The sequence below is a fragment of the Phocoena phocoena genome, chromosome 14 (genome assembly GCF_963924675.1).
Source record: "Phocoena phocoena chromosome 14, mPhoPho1.1, whole genome shotgun sequence".
In the NCBI taxonomy this organism is placed as follows: Eukaryota; Metazoa; Chordata; class Mammalia; order Artiodactyla; family Phocoenidae; genus Phocoena; species Phocoena phocoena.
In genome coordinates this window covers 28,406,812-28,428,869 of record NC_089232.1, presented here as the reverse complement: position 1 = coordinate 28,428,869, position 22,058 = coordinate 28,406,812, and the positions used below count along the sequence as shown (strand labels likewise).

The 22,058-nt window shown below is 56.8% G+C and overlaps 1 protein-coding gene across 4 annotated transcripts in view; it reads right to left on the bottom strand.

Annotated features, from left to right (window-relative positions):
* The window catches only part of SFXN5 (sideroflexin 5), a 113,710-nt gene that overhangs the window by 3,223 nt on the left and 88,429 nt on the right, over positions 1–22,058 (bottom strand). For 2 of the 4 annotated variants that reach the window (XM_065890915.1, XM_065890916.1), the window contains 3 exons: positions 21,085–21,200; positions 19,008–19,093; positions 13,113–13,230 (listed from right to left, as the gene is read on the bottom strand). The exons of 1 other annotated variant lie outside the window; for it this stretch is intronic. In XM_065890915.1, coding sequence (XP_065746987.1) covers positions 13,113–13,230; positions 19,008–19,093; positions 21,085–21,200 — 320 coding nt within the window. The remainder of the gene's footprint in view (positions 1–13,112; positions 13,231–19,007; positions 19,094–21,084; positions 21,201–22,058) is intronic. One more of the 4 variants, XM_065890917.1, reaches the window with a different exon arrangement.

The window sequence follows — 22,058 nt, the reverse complement described above, 5'->3', positions numbered from 1 at the left end:
GTTAAGACATCTTGGATGTCAGAGGTGTGAGCAGCTAATTTTGTTCTGCTACCCATAACAGATGTAGCATATTTTATTTTAGTGCCATTATTAGCAACTTCCCATGCCGGCTTTCACTGAAGCACTGAGGCCCGCATTAAAATCGGAGAGGCTGCTCACCACCACAGTGGAGGACCACGGGCCAGGGCCACGGCCTACTCGGCCCGTTCCCTGGAGAGCACTGGCCCTGGTGGAGACCAAGGCGTCCCCCTCCCAGCGGGGCTGTTGCAGACCCAGGCTCCCAACTGTGCTGAGGGCAGCAGGTAGGAGGGAAGCAGGGTGGGGAGACGCAGGCAATGGGAAGGCTGCGGGGGAGGGCAGTGGACGAGGCCCTCCACTCAGGAGCAGGCGTTTAGGGACAGAGCTGGCATCTAAGCCTTTTCCTCTCATTTCAATTCCATCGGCCCTCAAGTCAGCAGATGTTTATAGCTGCCAACTCCATACACCAGGGCTGGGCACACAGAGATGGACCAGAGCCGCCCGTGCCCTTGAGAAGCTTCAAGTCTAGGGAAGGAGTCAGAAAGGCAAGCAGATGGATCCCAGAGAGACAAACCAAGTGCCATGGAAACTGGGAGGGGGTGGGGGTTACCATGCATTGATGAAAGAACAAGGAAGGAAGACTTCTCAGAGGAGGGAGGCCAGAAAGAAACAGAAGGTTTTGATAAGAGAGGGCAGGAAAAGCCTGCTGGAGAAGAGAAAAGCATAAGCTGGCCAGCATGGCATGTTTGGTGTGGGCAATGCTGGGCAGGCTGGGAGTGTGGCAGGAAATGGAGGTGGGGCTGGGGCAGGCAGGTCCCCGTAGGCCACGTGAAGGTGTCAGCATTTTACTTGAGGGCAATGGGGAGCCACGGAAGGATTCTGAGCAGGGGCGGTCTAAGATCCCTGTCTTGCTGGTGGTGGTGAGCATGGAGGATGGGCTGGAGAGGTGAGTGAGGGGGCAGCTGAGGGAATCAGAGAGAGGTGGCAGGTCCTGCCCTCTGATGCTGCCAGTGGGGGCTGACAGGAGGGTGTGCTGGGTGGGGATCCTTTCTAAGACGAAATCCACAGGAGTTGATGACCAATTCTATGTGGGGGTGAGAGGGAGGTGTCGAGGATGACTGTGCGTTGGATGATTCCTAATTCTAGCTCAGGAGCCTGGGTGGCTGGTGACGCCATTCTCAGAGGCAGGGGAATACGGGGGGGGTGGGTCAGGGTGGGAGGGTGGTAGGCCTGGGTCCCCCAGGTTGAGAAGCCAGTGAGGCAGACAGGTCTTGGGGGAGGAGCTCTGGGCAGGGGCCTGGTCAGAAGAGTGAGCCCTGGATACGTGAGCACAGCCAGAGCCCTGGAGTGGAGGAGTTGCCCAGAAGAGCAGATGGCAGGGGAGGGCGCCAGGCCTGGGAGACAGGCACATTTGAGGGGCGGGTATAGGGAACGAGCCCATGATGGCGGCCTTGGGGGACCAGCCCAAGGGGCGGTGGCAGTGACGGAGGGCACCACAGACAACAGGCAGCATGGCAACACCAGGCAAACAGAGTTTCCATGTGGCCCTGGTGAGGGCTGAGAGGCTTTGGTCTTTGGTCTTGGCAGAGGGATTTTGGTGGGATTTGGTGACCCCCTAGAGTCCAGATTTCCTAACCCTCACTCAGCCTCTCACTTCCATCCTGGGCCAATTCAACTGGTCATTCCTTAAGACCTCTCTAGTTCTCTGACCATAGCTGGGGGTAGAGCCAATGGCTCACCGTCTCGAGGGCTCATGGATGTCGGGACCACTGAGGGTCCTCACCACTGGGCTCAGCGGAGGAAGCTGGGGCAGGGACCCCCATGCTGCCTACCCCATGAAGATCACCCCTCTGAGGTGTGGGGGGCCTGAGTCCCCTCCACAGAAATCACATCCAGGGCTGTGCTGGTAAATGAATGAGATTCAAGTACTGAGTGAGGGCAACTAACCAGCTTCAGGGTCCCAGAGTTAGGGACAGTGTGTGTGTTCCCTTGGGGTCCCCCTGCTATTTGAGGTAAGGGAAGAAGCAGAAGCCGGCTCCATGTTCTGTGTCAGCAGCAGAACAAATGGTGTGGTGGCCGCAGTGGCTCAGAGGTGGGTTGTGGACAGAGGGAGGTCCCAAGGCCCAGTGAGAGGAGTGGATGCAGCAAGGAGGTCAGCCCAGAAAAGACTAGAGCCCCAGGGTAGTAGGCCAAGGGCAGGGGCTTGACCACAGATAAGCTCTGAGGGGCCTCCTCTGGGGAGAAGGTGACAAGGAGAAGGAAGGCTGTGCAAGGAGTGGCCACAAGGAGAAGGGGTGACCCAGTCCAGGCAGCCAGTGGGGGGCCGGCAGGAACCTGTGGGTCCCTCCGTTCATCTGGTGAACTCCTCCCCAGGTGCCTGACGGTCAGTCAGCAGGGGCCCTCGAGGGAAGGCGGGGTCTGGTATGGGGGCCAGAGCCCTGGCTGAAGTGGTCAATCAGCACTGGTTGATGGTACCCTCCAGCCCCAGAACTGGGGGTGCCCAGAAGACGTGGGCCTGTTGGAAACGGCTCGCTTTGCCATGAGGTGAGCAGTATTGCCCTGCTAGCACTCCCTGACTCCCAGGCAGAACCTGCACCCTGGCTCCCAGACAGCTTCACCCGGATGCCCTTCCCTCTCAGACCCTAACCCTAACCCCAAACCTATCAGAGCCCCAAACCCCAGCCTCCAGACACAGCTCAGAGCCTGCTGCCCCTTGTAGCAGATAGCCCCAGATTTCCGGTTGCATCTAAGGTCAGAGGCAGCAAACACAAAGCACGAGCCTCTCTGGAGCACCCCCAGGCCCAGCTGGCCCCAGAGCCCCCTAGAGCAGCCTGAAGGGCTTCCTTTGTGGCGCTGGAAGGGTTAACCCTGAGCTATTTGCCTCTGTCTCCTGGCTCATCCTGGGTGGGGGGCCAGAGTCAGGAATGCATTTGGGATCACCTCTGCCTCTGCAGCCTCAGAGCACACACACACCTGCAGCCAGCAGCCAGCAGATAGTTTACATATTTGAACCTGGAGCTAAGGTGCCGAGACATAAACAGGAAACTGGATCCCCGGCCTGTGCCCCACTTTCAGGGGCTTTTACCTACTACAAAGAAGTTCCTCCTACTTGCCTTTCTTCTGGTGGCTTTTCTGCCTCCTTTTCAAAGGCATTGGGCTGGGGGGTGGGGTGTTCAGCATGACCCTGTGACATGGCTCAAAGCGGCCTCCTGCTCCTGGCCAGGGGTCTGGGCCTCTGAGGGTCTGCAGGTGGTGGCGACATTGACACAGGTCCAAAGCCCAGGCCGGCACCTGGCTGACCCTGTGTGCCTGAGGCCTCTGCCAGGTCCGGAACCAACTTGCCTACTGGGCAGCCACATACCACCCTCTGTCACCAGGGCTAGGCGGGCCTCAGGTCCTGCTCAGATACACACGTCCAGGCCTGAGTGTTATCCTGAGTGTCCTTGGAGGACAGGAGTGTTAGGCCGGAGCTGGGGAGCAGCTGAGGCCTGAGCCTAGATCGGTGGGTCAGGCCTCGGGTGCTGGCTCTGGGCTCCCACTGCCTTCCCAGTGAATGTCAGGCTCCTTGGCTGGACACTCAAGGTCTTCTGCGACCTTCTCCAGCTTCCTCACCCACTGGCTGCTCTCATGCCCAGTACGTTGTACGTGTAGGCTTTGAGGCCTAATCCTCCAGGAAGCTTCCCCTGATCTTCTCAGACCAAATCCATTGCTGCTTCCTCCGGTGCCCTCGGCCGATTACACCCCCAGAGGCAGGCCAGCTGTGAATACAGGGCCCCCCCCCCCGCCACCCCACCCCAGCGTGAGCCACTCAGGGTAGCTCAAGTCACCCTGTGCCATGTGCATAGTCGGCCCTCGGTAAAAGTGGAATCAAACTGAACTGCACTCCCCAAGTTCAGGGATCCTTATCTTATACTTTTCCATCCCCCCCGTGCGATGCGCACCCACAGAACGCTCAGACCACCCCCTCCCCCCATTTTGGAGCTTTGCACTGTTCCTGGGTGCCCTCTGGTGGACCAAACTCAGAATAGTTCTCTGTCCTCCACCTTCTCAAGATCTCAGTTTCCCCACATGTGAGGTGGAAAGATTTTTCTACTCCTGGGGCTGGGATGTGGATATTACCAAGAAATGGATGAGAAGGCCCTTTGGAGGCTTAGAAAACCTGCTAAAGGAAGGCAGGACCCCGTGGCTATCCCACCGCCAGGCCGGGTCTTGCTCGCCTGTGTCTCCTCGTGGCGCGCAGGGCCGAGCGCTCGCTGTGGGCCAGGCACGTTCTAAATGCTTCACACATACTGATGCGTTTAATCCTCTCAGCAGAAGCTTTGCACAACCAAGCCTCCTCCCTCCCTGTCCTCTATTCAGCTAGGTGTTTTAGAAGGTCCTAGAAAGAACTGGGGAGGGATGGGCTGAGAGGTGGCCCTGCTGAGGCCTGTCACCGGGGCATGTGTGCACATGTTCGTGCACGTGCTCATGTGTGGGCCTGCGTGCACGCGCAGGTTTGGGGTGGGGGTGTGTGGAACATGCAACGTGACAGGTGGCGTTGGCGTTCCTGGGCTCCAAGCGGCTTTGCCATTCCCATCCGTCCCTCCTGGGGGGTCCTGTGGGCAAACTCCAAGAAAGCAGCGGGCAGGGAGGCGGCAGATTTCTGATGGCAAAAATAGCCCGCTTCAGAGTTCAATAGGGACTGATTAAAGCAGTAAAGGAGAAAAGCCCCAAACAAGCATCTCCAAGCAAAGTAGGAGAAGGATTTGAGATTGGAGGGGAGGAGGCACGTGCTCTGGGAGATGGTGAATCTCTGTGGACTCAAGAGGGACACACTACCCCCTAGACATTGCTTCTGGCCTCATATCAGCCCTGGAAGAGTGGGAGATGCAGGAAGCAATGAAGTCAAGGTGAGCCCAGGTGAGCCACACTCTGTATTAGGTGTTAATAAATCGTGCCAGTTCTCAGCCTTAGGGACACCCTATGAGTCAAGGGATGGAGAAAGGACTGTTGTCCTGGGGAGGGAGATGGGACGCAGGAAACGCATGCGACCAGAGTCTACATGTGTGGGGAGAGATAGATCCTAGGGGGGCTCATCAGGGAGGACTTCCTGGAGGAGGGACCTCTTCTAGAACAGCTTGAATGTGGACCTGAGCTCATTCCCAACTCTTCCCTGTTCTTGGTCGGGAGTTCAAATGCTTTCTCAGAGAAATGGAGGCAAGCTGAGGGAGACATTTGCTTCTGCTAAGTCACAGCTCCCGGCCAAGCTGGTTCATCAAAACTACCATTTTCTTCAGGGCTGGTGATGGGGAGAGAGATGGTGGAGGTTCTGGTACCCACTGGGGGTACCCACATTCTTTCCCCATACAGGGACGATGTGCCTCTTTGTTTCGTAACTATGGAAGCTGGAAGGGGGAGCTGGAAGAGGTAGTGGGGGGAGCCGGGGCATGGCTGAGCTGGACCTTCAGGTACCTCATCTACAGCATGCGTGTGACCTCTAAGAGCCAACCTCTGGGGCCAGGGTGACTAGTGTGAGGACAGAAGGAGGGCCTAGGTTTCTGGTTCTTTGGACCCTCCGGGGCTGAGGTGAGGAGGGGCTGGGCTGAGAGGGAGGGGGTTGGGGGGTCAGCAGGGCTGACAGGGGAGGCTCTGAGCAGCAAGCCCTGGGGGGCTCAGATGCTGCCTTTTCTTCCAGTCAAGGTGTCTGGCAGAAGCTGGAGAGGCAGAGGGAGGGTGGGGAGGGGGTCCTCTGCTGAGGTGTCAGGGAAGGCCAAAGGGCAGGGGCCAGCAAACCAACAGCCAACAATAGACAACTGCAGGGCAACAACCCTCGCTGCCAGTGAACCTGACTCCTTGGCTTCACGTGGACCCCGCAAAACTGGTGCTGGGGGGAGATACACACACACATACACACACACTCGAGGAGCCCCCAGCCCTATGGCAGCAGCCCGGCCCCACCTTGCCTGTGCCCCAACCTCAGCCCCTGTTGCTGCTGGGAGGACAGAGGAGCTGAATGAGGGAGGGTCCAGGGGCTAGAAGGCATGTTCCGAGGAAGGTTCTGCCCATTCGGCATTCAGCACCATTCATAAGCCACACCTGGCCCGAGAGGGTGGCACAGCCACGCTGCCGGAGAGGCATCCAAGGGTCTGCAGCTGACTTAAGGCCACACAGCCCGCCATCGGCTCTCCCTGCTCTAGTACCAGGGGCCGGTCTCATGGTTTCACTTCCAGAATCCTCATGGGCGGAACCAGGAGAAAGCTTACATACAACACCTTATCTTATGGCAGGGGAAACTGAGGTCCTTAGGGCGAAGACCAAGGTCATACAGAGAGTTGAGGCTGGGGGGTGCCAGCCAGATGGGAGGAGGGCAGACCTGGGGCATGTGTGGCGGCCCCCGGCCTGAGCCCCACCTAGGGACAGGGCGGAGCCCCCAGGGGCTCCCGTACCCACAGCCTCACTCATCCACAGAAAAGCCCCAACTTTTCCTGTGGGCACATTTCAACCTCACCAAATCAGCTAATTATTGACAGTTGGTGAAGAGGAGATTTCACTTTTTCCTCCTGTTAAACTGCTCCTAATTAGTTCCCTGTCACCATGGCTGGCTCGCCCGCCCGCCGTCGGTAATCCCACTGCACAGTGTCTCATTAACCTTTTGCTCCTCTCCTGCCGCCTGCCAACAAGATGAAGACAAAAACAGATTGTCGAACAATGGCACCGGCTTGTATGTGCAGCCCAGTTCCCCAGCCTCCCCCCTCCCAGAGCTCCCGGGGGGGGAATCGCGAGGGAAAGAGAGGGAAACGGGGTGGGGGAGAGCCCAGAGGAATCGAAGGAGAGAGGCACAAAGAGAGAGAGAAACAGGCAGGGCCATGGGCAGGGTACTTGGCCAAGGTACTGCTTCTTGAACCTTAACGAGGTTCATTAAATGGGATTGGAAGCGCTCCCAGGTGGGGAACACCGGCTGTCAGAACTGGAGGGACATTCACCATCCCCAGGTCCAGCCTCTTGTGGCAGCCAAGCCCATGGGCCCAGAGACTGGACCTTGGACATCTCCCTCGAGGAAGCTGAGACACCAGCATACGTATGTGTGTGCGTGCGTGTGTGTGTGTGTGTGTGTGCGCGCGCGCGCATGCATGTGTATGTCTGAGGGAGGACAGAGATGACCACATTGGCCTGGGGCCCAGAGCCCCAATCTCCAGAGAGGGCAGGGCCAGAAAGGTCACCACAAATCAGGCCCCACATGCCACAGGGAGGCCTCTGCAACCCGCCTGACCCAGCACAGCCCTGGGCAAGCTCCAACACAGCCCTCTCCTTTCCATCATAGCTGCACCATCACCTGACATTCCTTGGTTATTTGGCTTCTGTCTGCACCCCCAGAACAGAGGCTCCCTGAGAGCAGGGGGCTATGACATGGCCCTCCAAGTTACAAGAAAAAGGGGAAATCACCCCAGTATCTGGGTCCAGATGGGCCCATCCATGCTGGGCTGAGCTGGCCTTGGCCAATGCCCTACAGCCTTAATCTGAAGGTCACAGTGTCCACCGGGGCAGACCCCACACTCCCGGCAACAGGACCGGGGCTCAGAAGGGAGGCCAGACCTTGCTCCCCTGTCCTCACACCCAAGTTCCTAAGGAGGCTCCCTACCCAAACTGCTGGCCCATAGACCCCCTACCCCCGCCTCCTGCCTCAGCTCTGGGTTAGAGAACAAAGGCACAAACACCTGCTTCAGAAGGTCCCTGTGAACCTGAACATGGATTCCCCATGAAGGAGGAGGGCTGGGTGAGGGCACTGGAATGTTCCTACCGATAAATTAGCAAGGAGCCATCTGGGGCTCAGACTTGGGCCGTTTCATTTTATAGTGAGATGGGGGTGGGCTGAGGAGGGTTATGGAATCCTTTTGTGGGTACAGAGCTTATTCCATCATTACCAACTTTGGACCTTGGGCAAGGTCCTTAACCTTGATGTGCCTCAGTTTTCTCATTTGTAAACGTGGAATAATACTGGTACGAACCTCACAGGACTGTCATGTTCTGGGTCCACATTTTACCACCACAGTCAACCAGGCCCTTGTACTTACTGGACCCCAGGACCTCTTGGAGGCCATGCCTTTCTACCCTGGGCTGTGTGATTGCTTCCCCATCACTGCCTTTTCTCCAGGCCCCCAACCCCCCATCTCACAGAACACCAATGAGTGAAATTATTTTTGCTGTTCTCCAATGGCTTCCCATCCCTGAGTTCATTTCTCTGAACAAAGAGAGAAACCTGACTGCCGTTTTGCCTCCTAGACTGCCTCGCCCAGCCACACCCCCCGATTGTTGTCAACTCCTAGTGCCCTTGGCAGCAGCTCACTTGCAGGGAGCCCCCTCCTCCTCGAAATGCCCTTGTCCTCAGCGTCCATGAAACTGCTCATCGGGGTTCTTCCCTGCCTGCTCCTGCCCTCTTTTAACAGCTTTTCTTCCTTCTACAGAGACCTCAACCCTTCCAGGACTTCAGTCCCCGCCATGCATCAAAGGTTCCCTGTTCCCCAGCCAAAATCTCGCCCCAGAGCCTGAGACACACACATCTAACTGTCTAGGCAACACCCTTTGATAAACAGTAATACCTTGGACTTGAGGGGCATTAGGAAGATTTAATACAAGGCATGCAGAGTTCCCGGCATACTACCTGGCCTAGTAGATGTTTGGCAAACGGTAGGTATTATTATTATTTGCAATTTTAATTTTAAAATTAGCACCATTTTAATAGGCAGAAATACTAATTTGAAAAGCATGGACAAAACTCTCTCCCAGGGGGACTTCCCTGGCCGGCCAGTGGTTAAGACTTCGCCTTCCCTTGCAGGGGGTGTGGGTTCGATCCCTGGTCGGGGAGCCAAGATCCTATATGCAACACGGCCAAAAAAAACAAAACATAAAACAGAAGCAATATTATAACAAATCAAATAAAGACTTGAAAAAATGGTCCACATCAAAAAAAAAAAAAATCTTAAAAAACACCCCCAAAACTTTCTCCCAGGGATTGAAGAGAGGATTGAAGTTCTTTCTGCAACCTCTGGGGTTAGTGGGTTGGAAACCCCACACCAGTCACTGCAGGCCAGCCATTCTAGGAACCAGTTCCTAAATTCCATCTCCAAGTCACCTAATTAATTAATTAGCGTTCCAGTGATTACTCCTGTTGACAACCTTGGTGGCTCTTGGCAAGGTTGGGTCAGCCCAAGCAGGTCCAGACTTACTGTGGCAAATCACGTTGGCTTCTGGGATGTGAGACATGATCCCCACATGGCAGAAGCAGCACCTCGTTAGAGAGAATTAATTGGGAGGAAGAATGGGGGAACGAGGTCCTCTCAGCCAAACACCCCATTATGCACAGGCCCGCCTGCACCCTGTTGGGGTTGATGCAGGTGAGGAGGGGGCTCTGAAGATCACGTCCCTACCTTCCTTTCCCAGAGAACAGACTTATTACAAAATGACTATATTCTTTCCCACTAGAGGAGGCTTGGGTTGCAATGAGAAGGATTTTGGTTAGACACCCAGAAGAACTAACTTCCATGCCTATTTGTGGCAGACATGGGGGAAGGGAGGAGCCTGGACGTTGACTCACTTAGGCCAGGGCTGCTCACTTAGAACACCTCTCTGCAGCCAGAGCTGGAGGCCCGAGTGGGGGGACTGTGGCCATTTCTCCATTATTTGCCCCAAAGGAACACCCACCCTTAGACCCACAGCACTCCTAGACTCTTCCCCACCACAGGGAGGCCCCAGCTTCCTCCTCTCTACACTGTCTCAGGGTAGGTGAAGAGAAAAGAGTGAGAAGAGAAAATCCTACAGAACAAGCAGATGTAACATCTCCTGGGAGCTCTGGACTGGGAGTGAGCCTCTGGGGTGTCCTTCCATATTTGCACATGGCTTCTGTGACTTTGGGCCGGGCCCTTGGCTGCTCTGGGTCTCCATTTGCCCCAGCAGAGCCAGGAGGGTGGTAAACTGGGTGACCTTGAAAATCCTTCCAGTGGGACAGGCTCATGGAGTTTCTCTGCCCTGGCTCCCTCTCCTGTGCAGACAGGTAGAGCTATGGGAGCTGGCTACTTGAAGCTTCTGAACACAGTGGTGCCTGCAAGCACCTGGGGCACTCTGACTCTTGCCCAGAACTGCAGACTCAGCCCAGCTGTTACAAAGAGATGCCGTCAGTGGCTTTAGGGAGTGGCGGGCCCAGGCCTTCCAGATAGGGATGCCAGGACTGCCGAGAAGTGCCCGCCCTCTCATCTTCAGAGCTTCCAGGCAACCTGGAGCCCCCAGCTCTATCTGGAGTCCCCAAGCATCAGGATATAGCTGTTCAGCTTTTAGGTTGAGGGGAAGGATGGGGAGGCGTATCCCTGCTCCACGGCAAGGCTGGGCCCTGTGGGTATGAGGATACTGCTGAGCTTCCCATCCTGTGTGCACTGGCCTGGCCCCCAACATAGGAGCCCCATCCCATTACAGTTTCCTCCTGAAGCTCTGGGGCTCAGTGGAGGCAAGTGACTTCTGTCCTCACCCTCTTCGGGCCCTGGAGGCTGGGTCACTACCTCCTACTCTAAGACCCTGGGTCTCCAGTCCTCACAGTCCCAGTGTAACACCCCAGGACCCTTATTTCCACCTTCCCCAACTCCCCTGGAGGAACCTGCACCCCTCCCGCCCTGCAGGGTCAGTCCTGTGGTCACAGATTCAGAAGCGTCCATCTGTAGCCACAGCCCCCATCTTCCCATGAGTTCTGTAACTCCAAATACCATGGTCATTCTTTGCCCTCCTTGGGTCTGCCTCTGCACCAAACCTTGCTTTTCCCACTCGGCTTGCTCATGTTTCTTCACCCCCATCCAGCTAAGATTCTGGGGTCCTTTGCTCCTCCTGAACTCCTACCAACCTCCCGAATGCCTCACCCAACCAGACGAAACTGGAGCAGGCCCCGTACCTCTGGGTAGACAGGCCCTGGCCATCCCCACAGACCTGTGTCCACCCCCAGTCGTCCCCTCCTCTGACCCCCAGCACTGCCCACCAGGCTCTCTGACTTCCTTAGTCTGCTGTCTCTCCTGTTCTCCCCTCTGAAGGTCTCCAGCCTTCTCCATGGTCCTCTGACCTTTGACCTCCCCCTTCCCACCCACCTCCTTCCTCTCTGCTCAGTCATGAGAACACAGGAGCTATCAGATCAACTTCCTTAACCTCCCCACCCCCAAACTCCACCCCCCCAACCAACATTTGCCTCCCCCTGCTACAGGATTTGGCCATGGGAGGAGACAGTAGGGGCCCAAACAGAGCTTAGAGAGAAGTGGCATTTCATGCGGGCCTGCAGGATGGGCTAGGGTTGGCCAGGTGTGTAAGAGGTGAGGGGACACATAGGCTGAGGTCACCTGGTGTGAAGGGAGGCGGCACACAGCTGAGGAAAACCAGCCTCACCATACAGCATGGGGACCGTTCAAAATCAGGAATCCGTGGTCCTGCTCTGCCCAGCTCTTCTGGTAACGTTTACCCACTGCGCTGGCTTCCAAGTTCCCGGCACCCGCTGACGTCAGGGCCCCCTACCTGGCCCACCTCATCTTCCCCACTCTCTGCCCAAGAGGCAGGCTTTCCTCAGGATTCGCCTGGTCTCCCCCACCCAGGCGAATCCTTTGAACCCCTTGTCTGCGTTCTGACTCCCCCACTTCATGGACTTTGTTCTCTGTCCTCCTCCTCCAGTGTCCTTCTCTCCTGGTGCCTTCCCTTTGCATTTACACAAGCTCCAGTCTCTCCCATTTTAAAAGAGTGAAAATAAATAAAAGCCTCTCTTGATCCCACATCTCATTCCAGCTCTGGGTCTGCTTCTCTTTGTTCCCCCGGTACCAAGACTCTAGACCAAGCGGTCAGCCTGTCAACCCATTTCCTTACCCCCCAGCTGGGCTCCACCCCTCAGAATGGGGTTTCCCTTCACAAACTGAGACACCAATGGACGCTCTTCAACCCCACGGAGCTTGACCTCTCGGGAGGGTCTGACCCAGTGGATGCCCCCCAACTCCAGTCTCACTTGGCTCTGTCCTTACCTCCCTGGCCACTTGTCCTTGGGCAGCTCCCCTCCCCAGGGCCTATTTTCTCCACACGCTCCTGGGTTGATCCCACCCACCATTCTGGCTTCCATCACTGTTTTATGCCGGGGGCTCCTACTTCTGTCCCTCCAGCCCAGGCCTCTCTCCTGGCTTCTAGACCCAAAGCCAGCTTCCACAGGGCACCTCTGTTCACAAGTTCCACAGGTTCTTCAAACCCCACGTGTGCATCCAGCTCTACATGCTGTCCTCCTGCACGCCGGCCCCTCCTCATCTCCATCTTGCCGGGTTGTTCAAACCAGAAAGCCGGGCGCACATCCTGCCGGTTCCCTGTCCTCCCACCACACGCAGTTCTTCATCAGATCCTGATGAAGCTGCCTCCTAACTCTCTCTTAAAGGATCCACTTCCCTCCATGCCCGCTGCCAGCAGCCTGGTCCAAGCCGCCATCATCTCTCGCTGGACTCCCGCCACCGCCTCCTGAAGGCTCCTTCTCCAGAGCTCCAACGCAGCCTCACCATACAGCATGGGGACCGTTCAAAATCAGGAATCCGTGGTCCTGCTCTGCCCAGCTCTTCTGGTAACGTTTACCCACTGCGCTGGCTTCCAAGTTCCCGGCACCCGCTGACGTCAGGGCCCCCTACCTGGCCCACCTCATCTTCCCCACTCTCTGCCCAAGAGGCAGGCTTTCCTCAGCTGTGTGCCGCCTCCCTTCACACCAGGTGACCTCAGCCTATGTGTCCCCTCACCTCTTACACACCTGGCCAACTCTAGCCCATCCTGCAGGCCCGCATGAAATGCCACTTCTCTCTAAGCTCTGTTTGGGCCCCTACTGTCTCCTCCCATGGCCAAACTCCTCCCATATTAACGCTGCTCACCCTTCACTTGCTATTCCGTTTCATCGCTGTGTTCACTGCTTGACCCTTGACCCTGAGAGGTCAGAGCCTGGGCCCGTCTCATTCACCGTCTAACCCCAGTACCTAGCTAGCACAGTGCTAAGGTGTCAGCACCGAGTAGGTATTGGTTCATAAATGACCGAACGGCAACCCTCCCTGTCCTGCCCTTGAGCCCCTCCCTCCACTGACCTCTGACATCTGGGGGAAGAGGCTGATGGCCAGCGGCAGGGCCAGGCCAAAGGCTGCCAGGCACACAAGGCTTTGCACGGGGAGGAGCAGCCGGGGGCGCGCCTGCAGGAGAGCTGTCCTGTTGGGGAGAGAGAAGGGGGGCGCCCATGAGACCCGGAGACAGGGTGAGCTGGCCATTAACCACCATGCCGGGTCCCACTGGGTCTGAGGGCCAGGCCCAGCCCATAGCTAAGTAGCTGTGGAGGAATTCTGTCCTTGGGACCGTCCGTCGGTGGCAGCCCTCACCCCAGGCCCTGCCCTGAAGGACGTTGCTGCTTAAATTCTCAACCATAAATCATAAATGAGCACCTGTGGGGCACCCACCCCACTGTGCGTCCAGCCCTGTGCAAAGAAGGCCACGTGTGGGGTAGACGATAGAGGAGGCTGTCGGCCCCTGCTCCTGTGCAGGGGGTGGGGGGCCCACGTGGGGACACAGCGGAGGAAGATGGGCCTTGAAGGCAGCACATATTGCAATAGCGAAAAAAACCACACACGCATTCACGCACATGCACGCACAAGCACGCATACGCACGCGCGCACAGCCAGGAGAGGATGACCTCTTCTGGGTATGGGAACAGAACACACCCTGCTGATCACCTTGTCACCTTCGATCCAAGAGCCACAGTGACTTGCCCAAGGCCAAGACCAAGTCTGTGGGAGGCAGGCAGGGCTGCTCTGTGGGTTCCTCTGACTCCCTAAAAGTGCTATCACTGAGCTGCTCTGGCTCTTGCCTTAAGGATCCTTTGCCCACTGCATCACCAGTTCACAGTTGGCACCCCTCCCCACGGTGAATAAAAGAGCTGGGATTCTTGGGCAGGAGAGGGGTACGAAAGCCTCCCTCCAGGGCCCTGGGTCCCCCAGCCCCATGACAAAACGGCCTCTCCAGACAGAGTGGAGGGCATAGCAGCTGGCGAGTCCACCTTCACTGCGTTGTCCATCAGAACATTTCGCTCTGTATAATCCACCAGTCATTCTACTTGGGGAGGCCTGAGGTGGCATGTGTCAGCAAGATGGATTATTTGCCAAGGGATGTTGGGTGGGTACACACGCTGCCCTGGGTAAGCGTCAACCTCCACCGGACTGAGACTGGCTCCTGGTGTGAAGAAGCTATAACCAGGGCTCTTGCCCCTCCCCTCCTGGCGCTGCTGTGGCCACGGGCAGGGGAGAGGCTCTTCTGGGGGCAGCGCCTCAGTGTCGGGGCAGGCAAACCCCGCACCACCTTCACCTCCTAGCACGTGAATCCCAAGAGCAGCTGGCTCTAAGGCGACAGCAAAACTGGGAGCAGCAGTTCTCAAACTTTAGTATCTAGGCAGTGGTTAAAAATGCAGACTCCTCCATGAGATCCTGATTCAGTTGGTACTACACCTGGGAACCTTCCATGAGTCTAAAACAGGTGATCCCCAGACCACACTTCTGGGAAACTCTGGCCCAGGATGTTCCTACTTAGGTACCAATAACAATCCAATTACTTGTAAATTCTATGCAAGTAAAAGACCTGGACACAGTAAGTGCTCAGTGAGGTGTGTTAGTATTGCTGTTGTTACTGCCCTTGTTACCAGCAGGAAGGAGGGAGGATCCTGGTGGCTGGGTTGTCCTCCAGCCCTTCCCACTGGCCCAGACTCCAAGATCTGTCCAGTTGTTGAATTAAGCCTGAACTGAGCTATTGGGGAGCAGAATTTCCACAGGATTAAGAACAGGGGGACAAAGGTGCCCAAATCAAACTCAAGCCCTTCTGGCATCCCCTCTGCCTTGGTCCAGTGCCCCCATCTTCTCCCTCTCTTCCAGGTGAGCCTTACCCCCCTCTTCCCCACGGACTCAGCCTGAGGCCTCCTGGGCTTCCATGGGAGTCATGGAGGGCTGGGATAAGGCTGAGATGGGTCCTGAGATGTTTTCAACTCAGATTAACTTCTCCAGCAGGACCAGAAGGTGGGCACTCTTGCTCCCGTGGCAGCGACTGGGACCTCAGTCCCTGAGGGTGGCCAGAGCAGAGGGGAGGGGACAGGAGGGTGTGTGGTCCCCGGAGGCACAGCCCCCGAGGGAGGATCACGGGAGGGAGGTTCCCTCCCTGGCAGGTGAGGGGCAGGACGTTGACTCATTCGGTGGGGACACTGGACAGACCCCTTCTACGTGGGGCTGCGACCTTGGTTCCTCTCTCCGGGTGGCTGGCTGAAGTCCCCACTGTGAAAGGGATACAGAAAGTCCCAGGCCTGTCCTCCCCACTCAGGAAGGAGGAAGGTTCAGACAGCAGCCAACAGGAGCCTCTGAAGTCCCAGCCCAGGCGGGAGAGTGAACACAGCAGGACAGGGGGAGGGGAGGAGGAGAGGGAAATGGCAGGGAGGAATTGGAAAGGCAGCTGGGGGAGTTAAAATATGCAGATGGAGAGATGTGCGAATGCCTGGGAGAGAGGAAAGACCCGGATCCCCGGGAATGAGGGAGGCTGGGGAGCGGCCGCAGGAGCTACCGTGGAGGGTGTGGCCTGAACCCTGACCAAGCTGAGACCCAGCCTGGGAGGGCAGAAAAGTCCAGGCCCGGGCCAGGGCCAGGGATGCAGAGCTGGGGGAGAGACCCCCCCCACAGCTGCCTCTGAGTTGGGGGGCGGGGCTACTATCCGGGCCCTGAGTCCAAAACCAGCTTCCTCCCCAGGACAGTGGAGCTGGAGTGGAGCCCTGGGCCTGAGGGAAGGTTCGGTGGAGAGTGAGGGGTGGGGCGTACACCCCTCAGAGAGAGGCCCTGCTCGGCAGAGTGGAGGATTCTCAGCTTCTGACGGGAGACCCTTTTCCTTTCATCTCAGACACAGGGACACCTGAATACGCCGCCCGCCTCTGCTATCCCAGCAGGAAAGCCAGGGTCCTCCCAGAGAGGAGAAACTGAGGCCGGGGCCAAGCCAGCCTCGCTGCCACACAACAGCTTGTCTCCCCATTGCCGTGCATTCCCTCAGCACTTGGAGCAGTTTTACTTTTGCGCTCCATTAATTTGCAAGCAGGCTGCTTTGTAAGTGTTCTTTTGTCTTTTTTCCCTGGCTGTCCTGACTCCCTCACCCAACTGGGGGCTCCCGAGGGTCGAGGGTAGGGCTGCCTCCCCCATCAGCCTCCTCAGCAGAGGCCCTTCCATTAGCACCCGGCATGGAAAGGCCGTGGGGTGCTCGGCAGGGGGGCCCCAGCCAAGAGCCAGGGGCCCGCTGGATGGTGCAAAGTGCCAAGCTCTAGTGGACAAGGTGGTGAGGGGGGCAGTGACATCATTCTCCAGGTGGGAAACTGACCAGCCCCCCAGGACTCCTGCCAGGAGTCTCAGTTGGTGCCGGACCTGCCCCGCCCCCCACCTCACAGTCTGGCAGCTCCCACCCCCCCTGCCCCATGTATATGAGGTTAATTACGTCTTTGAGGGTGCAAACTGAGCCTTGTTCGCCTTGATATTCCTGGGGGAACCCAGGCTGGACTCCTTCTCCTCCTCAGAGACCCTCCCACAAGCTTCAGGGAAGGACCAACTAAATACGAGGCTTCCAGGAGACCAATGGCTAACCCTCTTCCACCTACCCGAGGGGCTTCCTTTGACCCTGAGCTGAGCCAGATGCAGGGCACCCGCAGTCCAGGTTGATTCCAGGCTGGGACAGTCAGAACTAGAACAATCCCACCCCACCTCCCAAGCCTCCCAAAGCTAAGTTTAAGCCCCCAACCAATGGGACACTAACCGTCACTCCACTTTCTGCAAACCCAGCTCAGATGGCACCCAGAAGGCATCACACACCACATTTTTCCCCAGCAAATTCCAGGTTCAAGATTCAGTAGCCTTGAAGACAGAAGCCCTCCCTTCCTCATTTGCCCAGTGGTGTCCCTGTGTGCACTCGCAGTCGCTGGTATTTGGGGACAGCCTCAGTTCACCAGAGAGCGGCGTATACGAGGTTCAGGGGGACCAAAGGAATCGCTTCCCATGATTTATTTTTGCAACTTCCAGAGGAGATTAATATTCTTAAGTCTCAGTGTTCAACACGCGCCATCCCTTGCTCAGGTAGCCACGCCCACTATGCACCTCCCCCACTCTTCCAGGGGACGAAGAAATCATCCCCTCAGCTGGACACAGGGCCCCTTCAGCAGGCCCAATGAGAGAGCGTGCTTTGCTTCTGTTGGGTTGGGCTCTTCAAGGTCCACGCAACAGGGTCACACCTTGCCTAGAAAGCCCTCCCTTCCACCAAAATCCTGTCTTACTCTCAGTGCCAGCTGCAGCCCCTTTCCTCTGGACCAGCCCTCCCCTCAAGGTCACCCTGACCCTGTTCCCACACTGCCAGGTCCCACCTGCAGCTGACCTTTGTGTGGGTCCTGCCCTTATCAAAACACAGGCTTTCTGAGGCCAGTTCCCCAAATCTGCCCCTCTCCTGTCTCCATGTGGGGTCGATTCCAAAGACAGGCGGATTACGTGCTGTGATCCAAAAATCCAAGAGGCAGCCAGTGTGGTAGGAAGAGCCCAGTTTTGCAGCCGTATTCCTGGGCCCTGCCTGGCTCTGCCATTTCCTAGTGTGTGACTGTAAGCAGATGATACAACCTCTCTTTGCCTTCCTTTCCTTGTCTGTAAAATGGGGACATCATGCTCACCTCTTTGCACTGTTGTGAAGGTTAAATGAGATCGTTCATTCATTCAACAAACACTGAACATCACTATGTGCTAGGAACTCTGCTAGATGCTGTGCAGGGCAGTAAACAAAGGAATTGACCTGCCTCCATGGAGATGACATTCTAATGAAGCAGACAGATAGCATATAACTAGATAAAGAATCTCAGCTATCGATAAGTGCTGTGAGTAAAAATAAGGCAGTGTAGTGGGGGAAGAAGTCCTGGTGGCTGTAATCTCGATGGGGTGGTCAGGGAGGGCCTCGTTGCGGAGATGGCATTTGCGGGGGACCCGGCTGGGAGAGGACTGGGATGCAGCCAGTGCTTAGCTGTTAAGTGTTAGCGTTATTGTAATTTGTTTTGTGGGAATACGAAGGTCCCCAAATTGGGGAGAAGCCCCTGATCCAGAGCCCCAGAGGGAGTGCCCCCAAGCTCATCCACTGCCTTGAGGTGCCCCTCCCAGGCTGGGCTACCGGGAAGGAGGAAGCGATCACCTCTTCACTTTTATCTTCACCAGACCTCCAAGCCTTTGTTCATCTGGCTCCCCATACCTGGAACCCTTCCCTGCCCCTTGCCAGTCCTCCTAGATATTCCCCAACCCTCAGGGCCTGCCCAAACCAGCCCTGCTTCCTCCCTCCTCTCCTCAGCCTCTCCTTCCAGCAGCATTCCCGCCTTTGTGATTCAATTTCACACTCATTAATTAATAGAATCACTCCATCATTGTCCTTATTATTGTATCTCCTTATTTCTTTATGGTCAGGACAAATGTGTCCTCAGAACATCCCTCTGAGGGCGGCAGGGAGGTTAGTACAATTATTGTCTAAATGAAGAAACTGAGGCTCAGTGAGGTGGTGACTTGCCTCATGGCAGATGCCGGAAAGGGATGCGCTGGGCCCAAGTCTAGTCTTCCCACCATAGTCCTCAGACTCTCTTCACCACTGGTCCTGTGCTGTGCACTAATAGACCGCGTGCGCGCGCGCACACACACTCACACACTCACACACACACACACACACACACACACACAACCTAGAACCGCCAGCTCCAGGGCAGGGCCAGCCATGTCCATCGGGACATCCCTCCTAGAACTTAGCACAGGGTCCTGAGCAGCCAAAGTCCATTAATTCTCACAGGATGATTCCAGCAGCCCTGCCAGGGAGAGTTTGAACAAACCAGGAACCTTGCCCTGGGCCAGCAGGTCCCCCTTCCCCCACCCTCTCCGCCACGATGGCCTCTGTCCTGGGCCCCAACTCACTTCTCCAGCATGGACATGACGATCGGGGGTAGCACCAGGATGGGCATGGGGAGGACCACCCGCGTCAGCGCCGTCTCCAGCAGGGCCTGAGGGGCAAGCAGAGGCCGTGGTGAGCGGGGCGGGGGTGGGACAGCCTCGGGGCAGCAGCCCTGGAGCCCCTAGATGTATGTACCACTGCTAAGCACATCTGGCTGAACGGAATAATTCATGGAATCCCTCACGAAGCCATATTCCAAACAACAGAAAAAAGCCACCCCCTCTTCCCATAGCAGATCCGCATCACCTGCCACATGTGGGGGACTGGAGGCAACCCAGAAGCGGCCCCAACAAGGGGCCTGCGCCCAGGGAGGTGAACCGGGTGGCGGGGTACAGCGGCTGGGAGGAAACATATGGAGGACCTGAGATGTTCTAAAAACAAAGCAGGCACTGGAAGGGCCAGAACAAACAGCTGTGGCCTGCTGAGCCGCGTTGAGGCTCCTGGTGCCCAAGAAGAGGGATTCTGGGATTTACTTTCTTTTCCCTTAAAGACAAAGATTTGGAGGATCTTGCCATTTCCTGGCTCTGGATGAGAGTCTTTCTTAATGACAAGAGGTCAGCTTTGTAAGTGGGAAAAGCTTCTGCTGAATGTCTGCTGTCCCCATATGGGGTCTGCCTGGGGCCTTGCTCTAGGGGCTCCCTCAGGATTCCTGGGGGTGGGGGGCGGCTGGTCAAGGCACAGCTCAGTGGCAGTTCTGCACCTTGATGGTCATTGTGATGAGTTCCTTTAACCCCACGGACTCCCAGCCCTCAGAGAAGGCTCAAGGAATGCTTGTAACCCACGGGTCCCTGGAGTCCCAAATGGCAAGGGGCTGATATAGCCAGGAGAAGGGAAGCCCAGGGCTGCAGAAGAGCTTGGGGTTCCCTGCTGTTTGGACCACAAGGAGGAGTTATCACAGTTGGCCTCCCTCACAGCAAGTAGGGAAGAGGATAGAGCTGGATAGGAGGTTAGGGTGATGTAGGAAATTGAGGCCAAATCCCCTCTGATGATGGGCTCAGGGCTAAACATTTCTCCCAGGAACTTGGGTTCTGCATGACCAGCCTCAGGAAGGCCTGGGAGAGGTCCCTCCAGTCTTCTGAACAGGTGTGGGGATGATAGGGGGCCCAGAGCCTGTGCAGGAAGCAGAGGATGCGGTGTTGGCACTGGCACCCCTGTGCCCCTTGCCCCTCACAAGCCTTGGACAGACACACACTTTCCCTGAGATCAGTCAGTGGGGAGGGAAGGACCAGGATAAGAGAAGGGTCTTCCTACATCAGAGGCTTATGGAGAAGGCCTCAGTGACAGGGTGCGGTGGGGGGCCATGTGGGCGCTCATAAGGGACAGGGCTGGAGCAGAGGGGACCCAGCACTTGGAGGCCAGAGCAGGACAGGCCACTAACTGCCATTAGGATGAAGGCTGGAAAGCACAGGAAGATATACAAGTGGACAGGAATTTTTTTTTTTTTAATTACAATTGCTAGATGGGTGAGGCTGGTGAAACCAGAAGTGAAGGAGGGCCTTCTTGTAACAAAACATTCTTCTCCAAACCACGCCCGTGGCTTCCTGCAAGCCCCAAATCCCTCCGCCTCAACCGCACTCACTCCCTAGTGACCATCACCTGCAGAAGTGCTTATTAGCACACAACCACAAACCATCAGCTTCTATGCGACCTCTTGTCACCCGGGAGGATATGAAAGGTCCTAGGCCCTAGGTCCTGGGGAAGGGAAAGAAAGCTCTGGGGGGGCCTCCTCTGCCCTTACCAAGTAAGAGGTCAGAGAAAGCACGTCCAGAGGGGCTGGGACAAGAGATGGGGATGTTTCCCAGTAGTGATGAGGCGACTGGAGAGAAGCAAGGGTGTCTGTCTGGTGGGCAGGTGTGGCTGGGGCCAGACCTGAGGCCTGGGGCTCAAACCAATGGGGGGTGGGGGTGGGAGTGGGGTGACGAGGAGAGCTCAAGAGGGCAAGGCAAGGGCACTGAGGACACAAGCCCCTGGGGAATGAAAGTGTCTAGGGAAAACCGACCACAGCCTCCCTACCAGCCCCCAAGTCCCCAGAGGACCCACATGTCTGGCTGCGATCTTGGAGGAGCCCACGAGGTTGCCATCACCATCCAGGACGTCAATCCCCTCCTCCAGCTCCCCGTACCGCATCAGGACCACGTTGCAGATGTTGGCGCTGGCTGGAGAGAGAGGGTGGCAGGGAGCCGGCGTGAGGGGGGCGGATGGCATTCTACCCTGCGCAGGAGATCATTGGGCTCCACCCGCACCAAGCAACAAAGGTTTTGAATAAATGCCACGTCTGTTCAAACAGTGGGCGAAGGTGTGGTTCTGCTGCCTATCAGCCTGGTGAAGGATTTGGGGGCCCTTGGGAACCTGGAGAGCAAAGGTGGAAAATAACCAGTGTTAGGAAGGAAAGGGAAACTATTCAGGGCTTAGAGAGTGGCCAATGATCAAGGACGCTGCTTTCCTGTCCTCGGGCGCAGGCCCCACGGGCAGGCGAAGTGGATGCCCACCTGGGAGGGCTCTCGGGCTTGAAGACGCATCGCCCACACTGGTGCCTGATGCTCCACCATCAGCACCTCAGTCCCTTGGGCTGCCTTTCCGGGCATCCTCTTGAATTCCAGCCCCCCACGTTTAGCCCCTCGCTCCTCAGAATGAATCAAGTTCCCAGAGATTTGCTTCCCCGACAACAGGTGCCAGAGCAGGCAGGCACCTCAGTGCTAACCCGGCACCGCCCCCTCATCATATGGATGGAAAATTGAGGCTCAGAGATGGGGAGTGACTTATCTGAGGTCACACAACAAAGCGGGACAGAGCTGAAAGGCTACAGTGCCTCATCCTTCGGGTACCCAGGAGATGGAAGGGTTTGGGGCGGGGTGTGGTGGGGGTCAGGCACGGCTAAAGGCATACCTTCTACGTTCCTGCTCCACGTGCTTGGATTTCCTCCTTTGGCCATGCCTCCCCATGTCAGCTGAGATCACGGGGACCTGGGCTGAGGGGAGGGCTCCTGGCTCCTTAGTTCAGCACTGTGTGTCAGA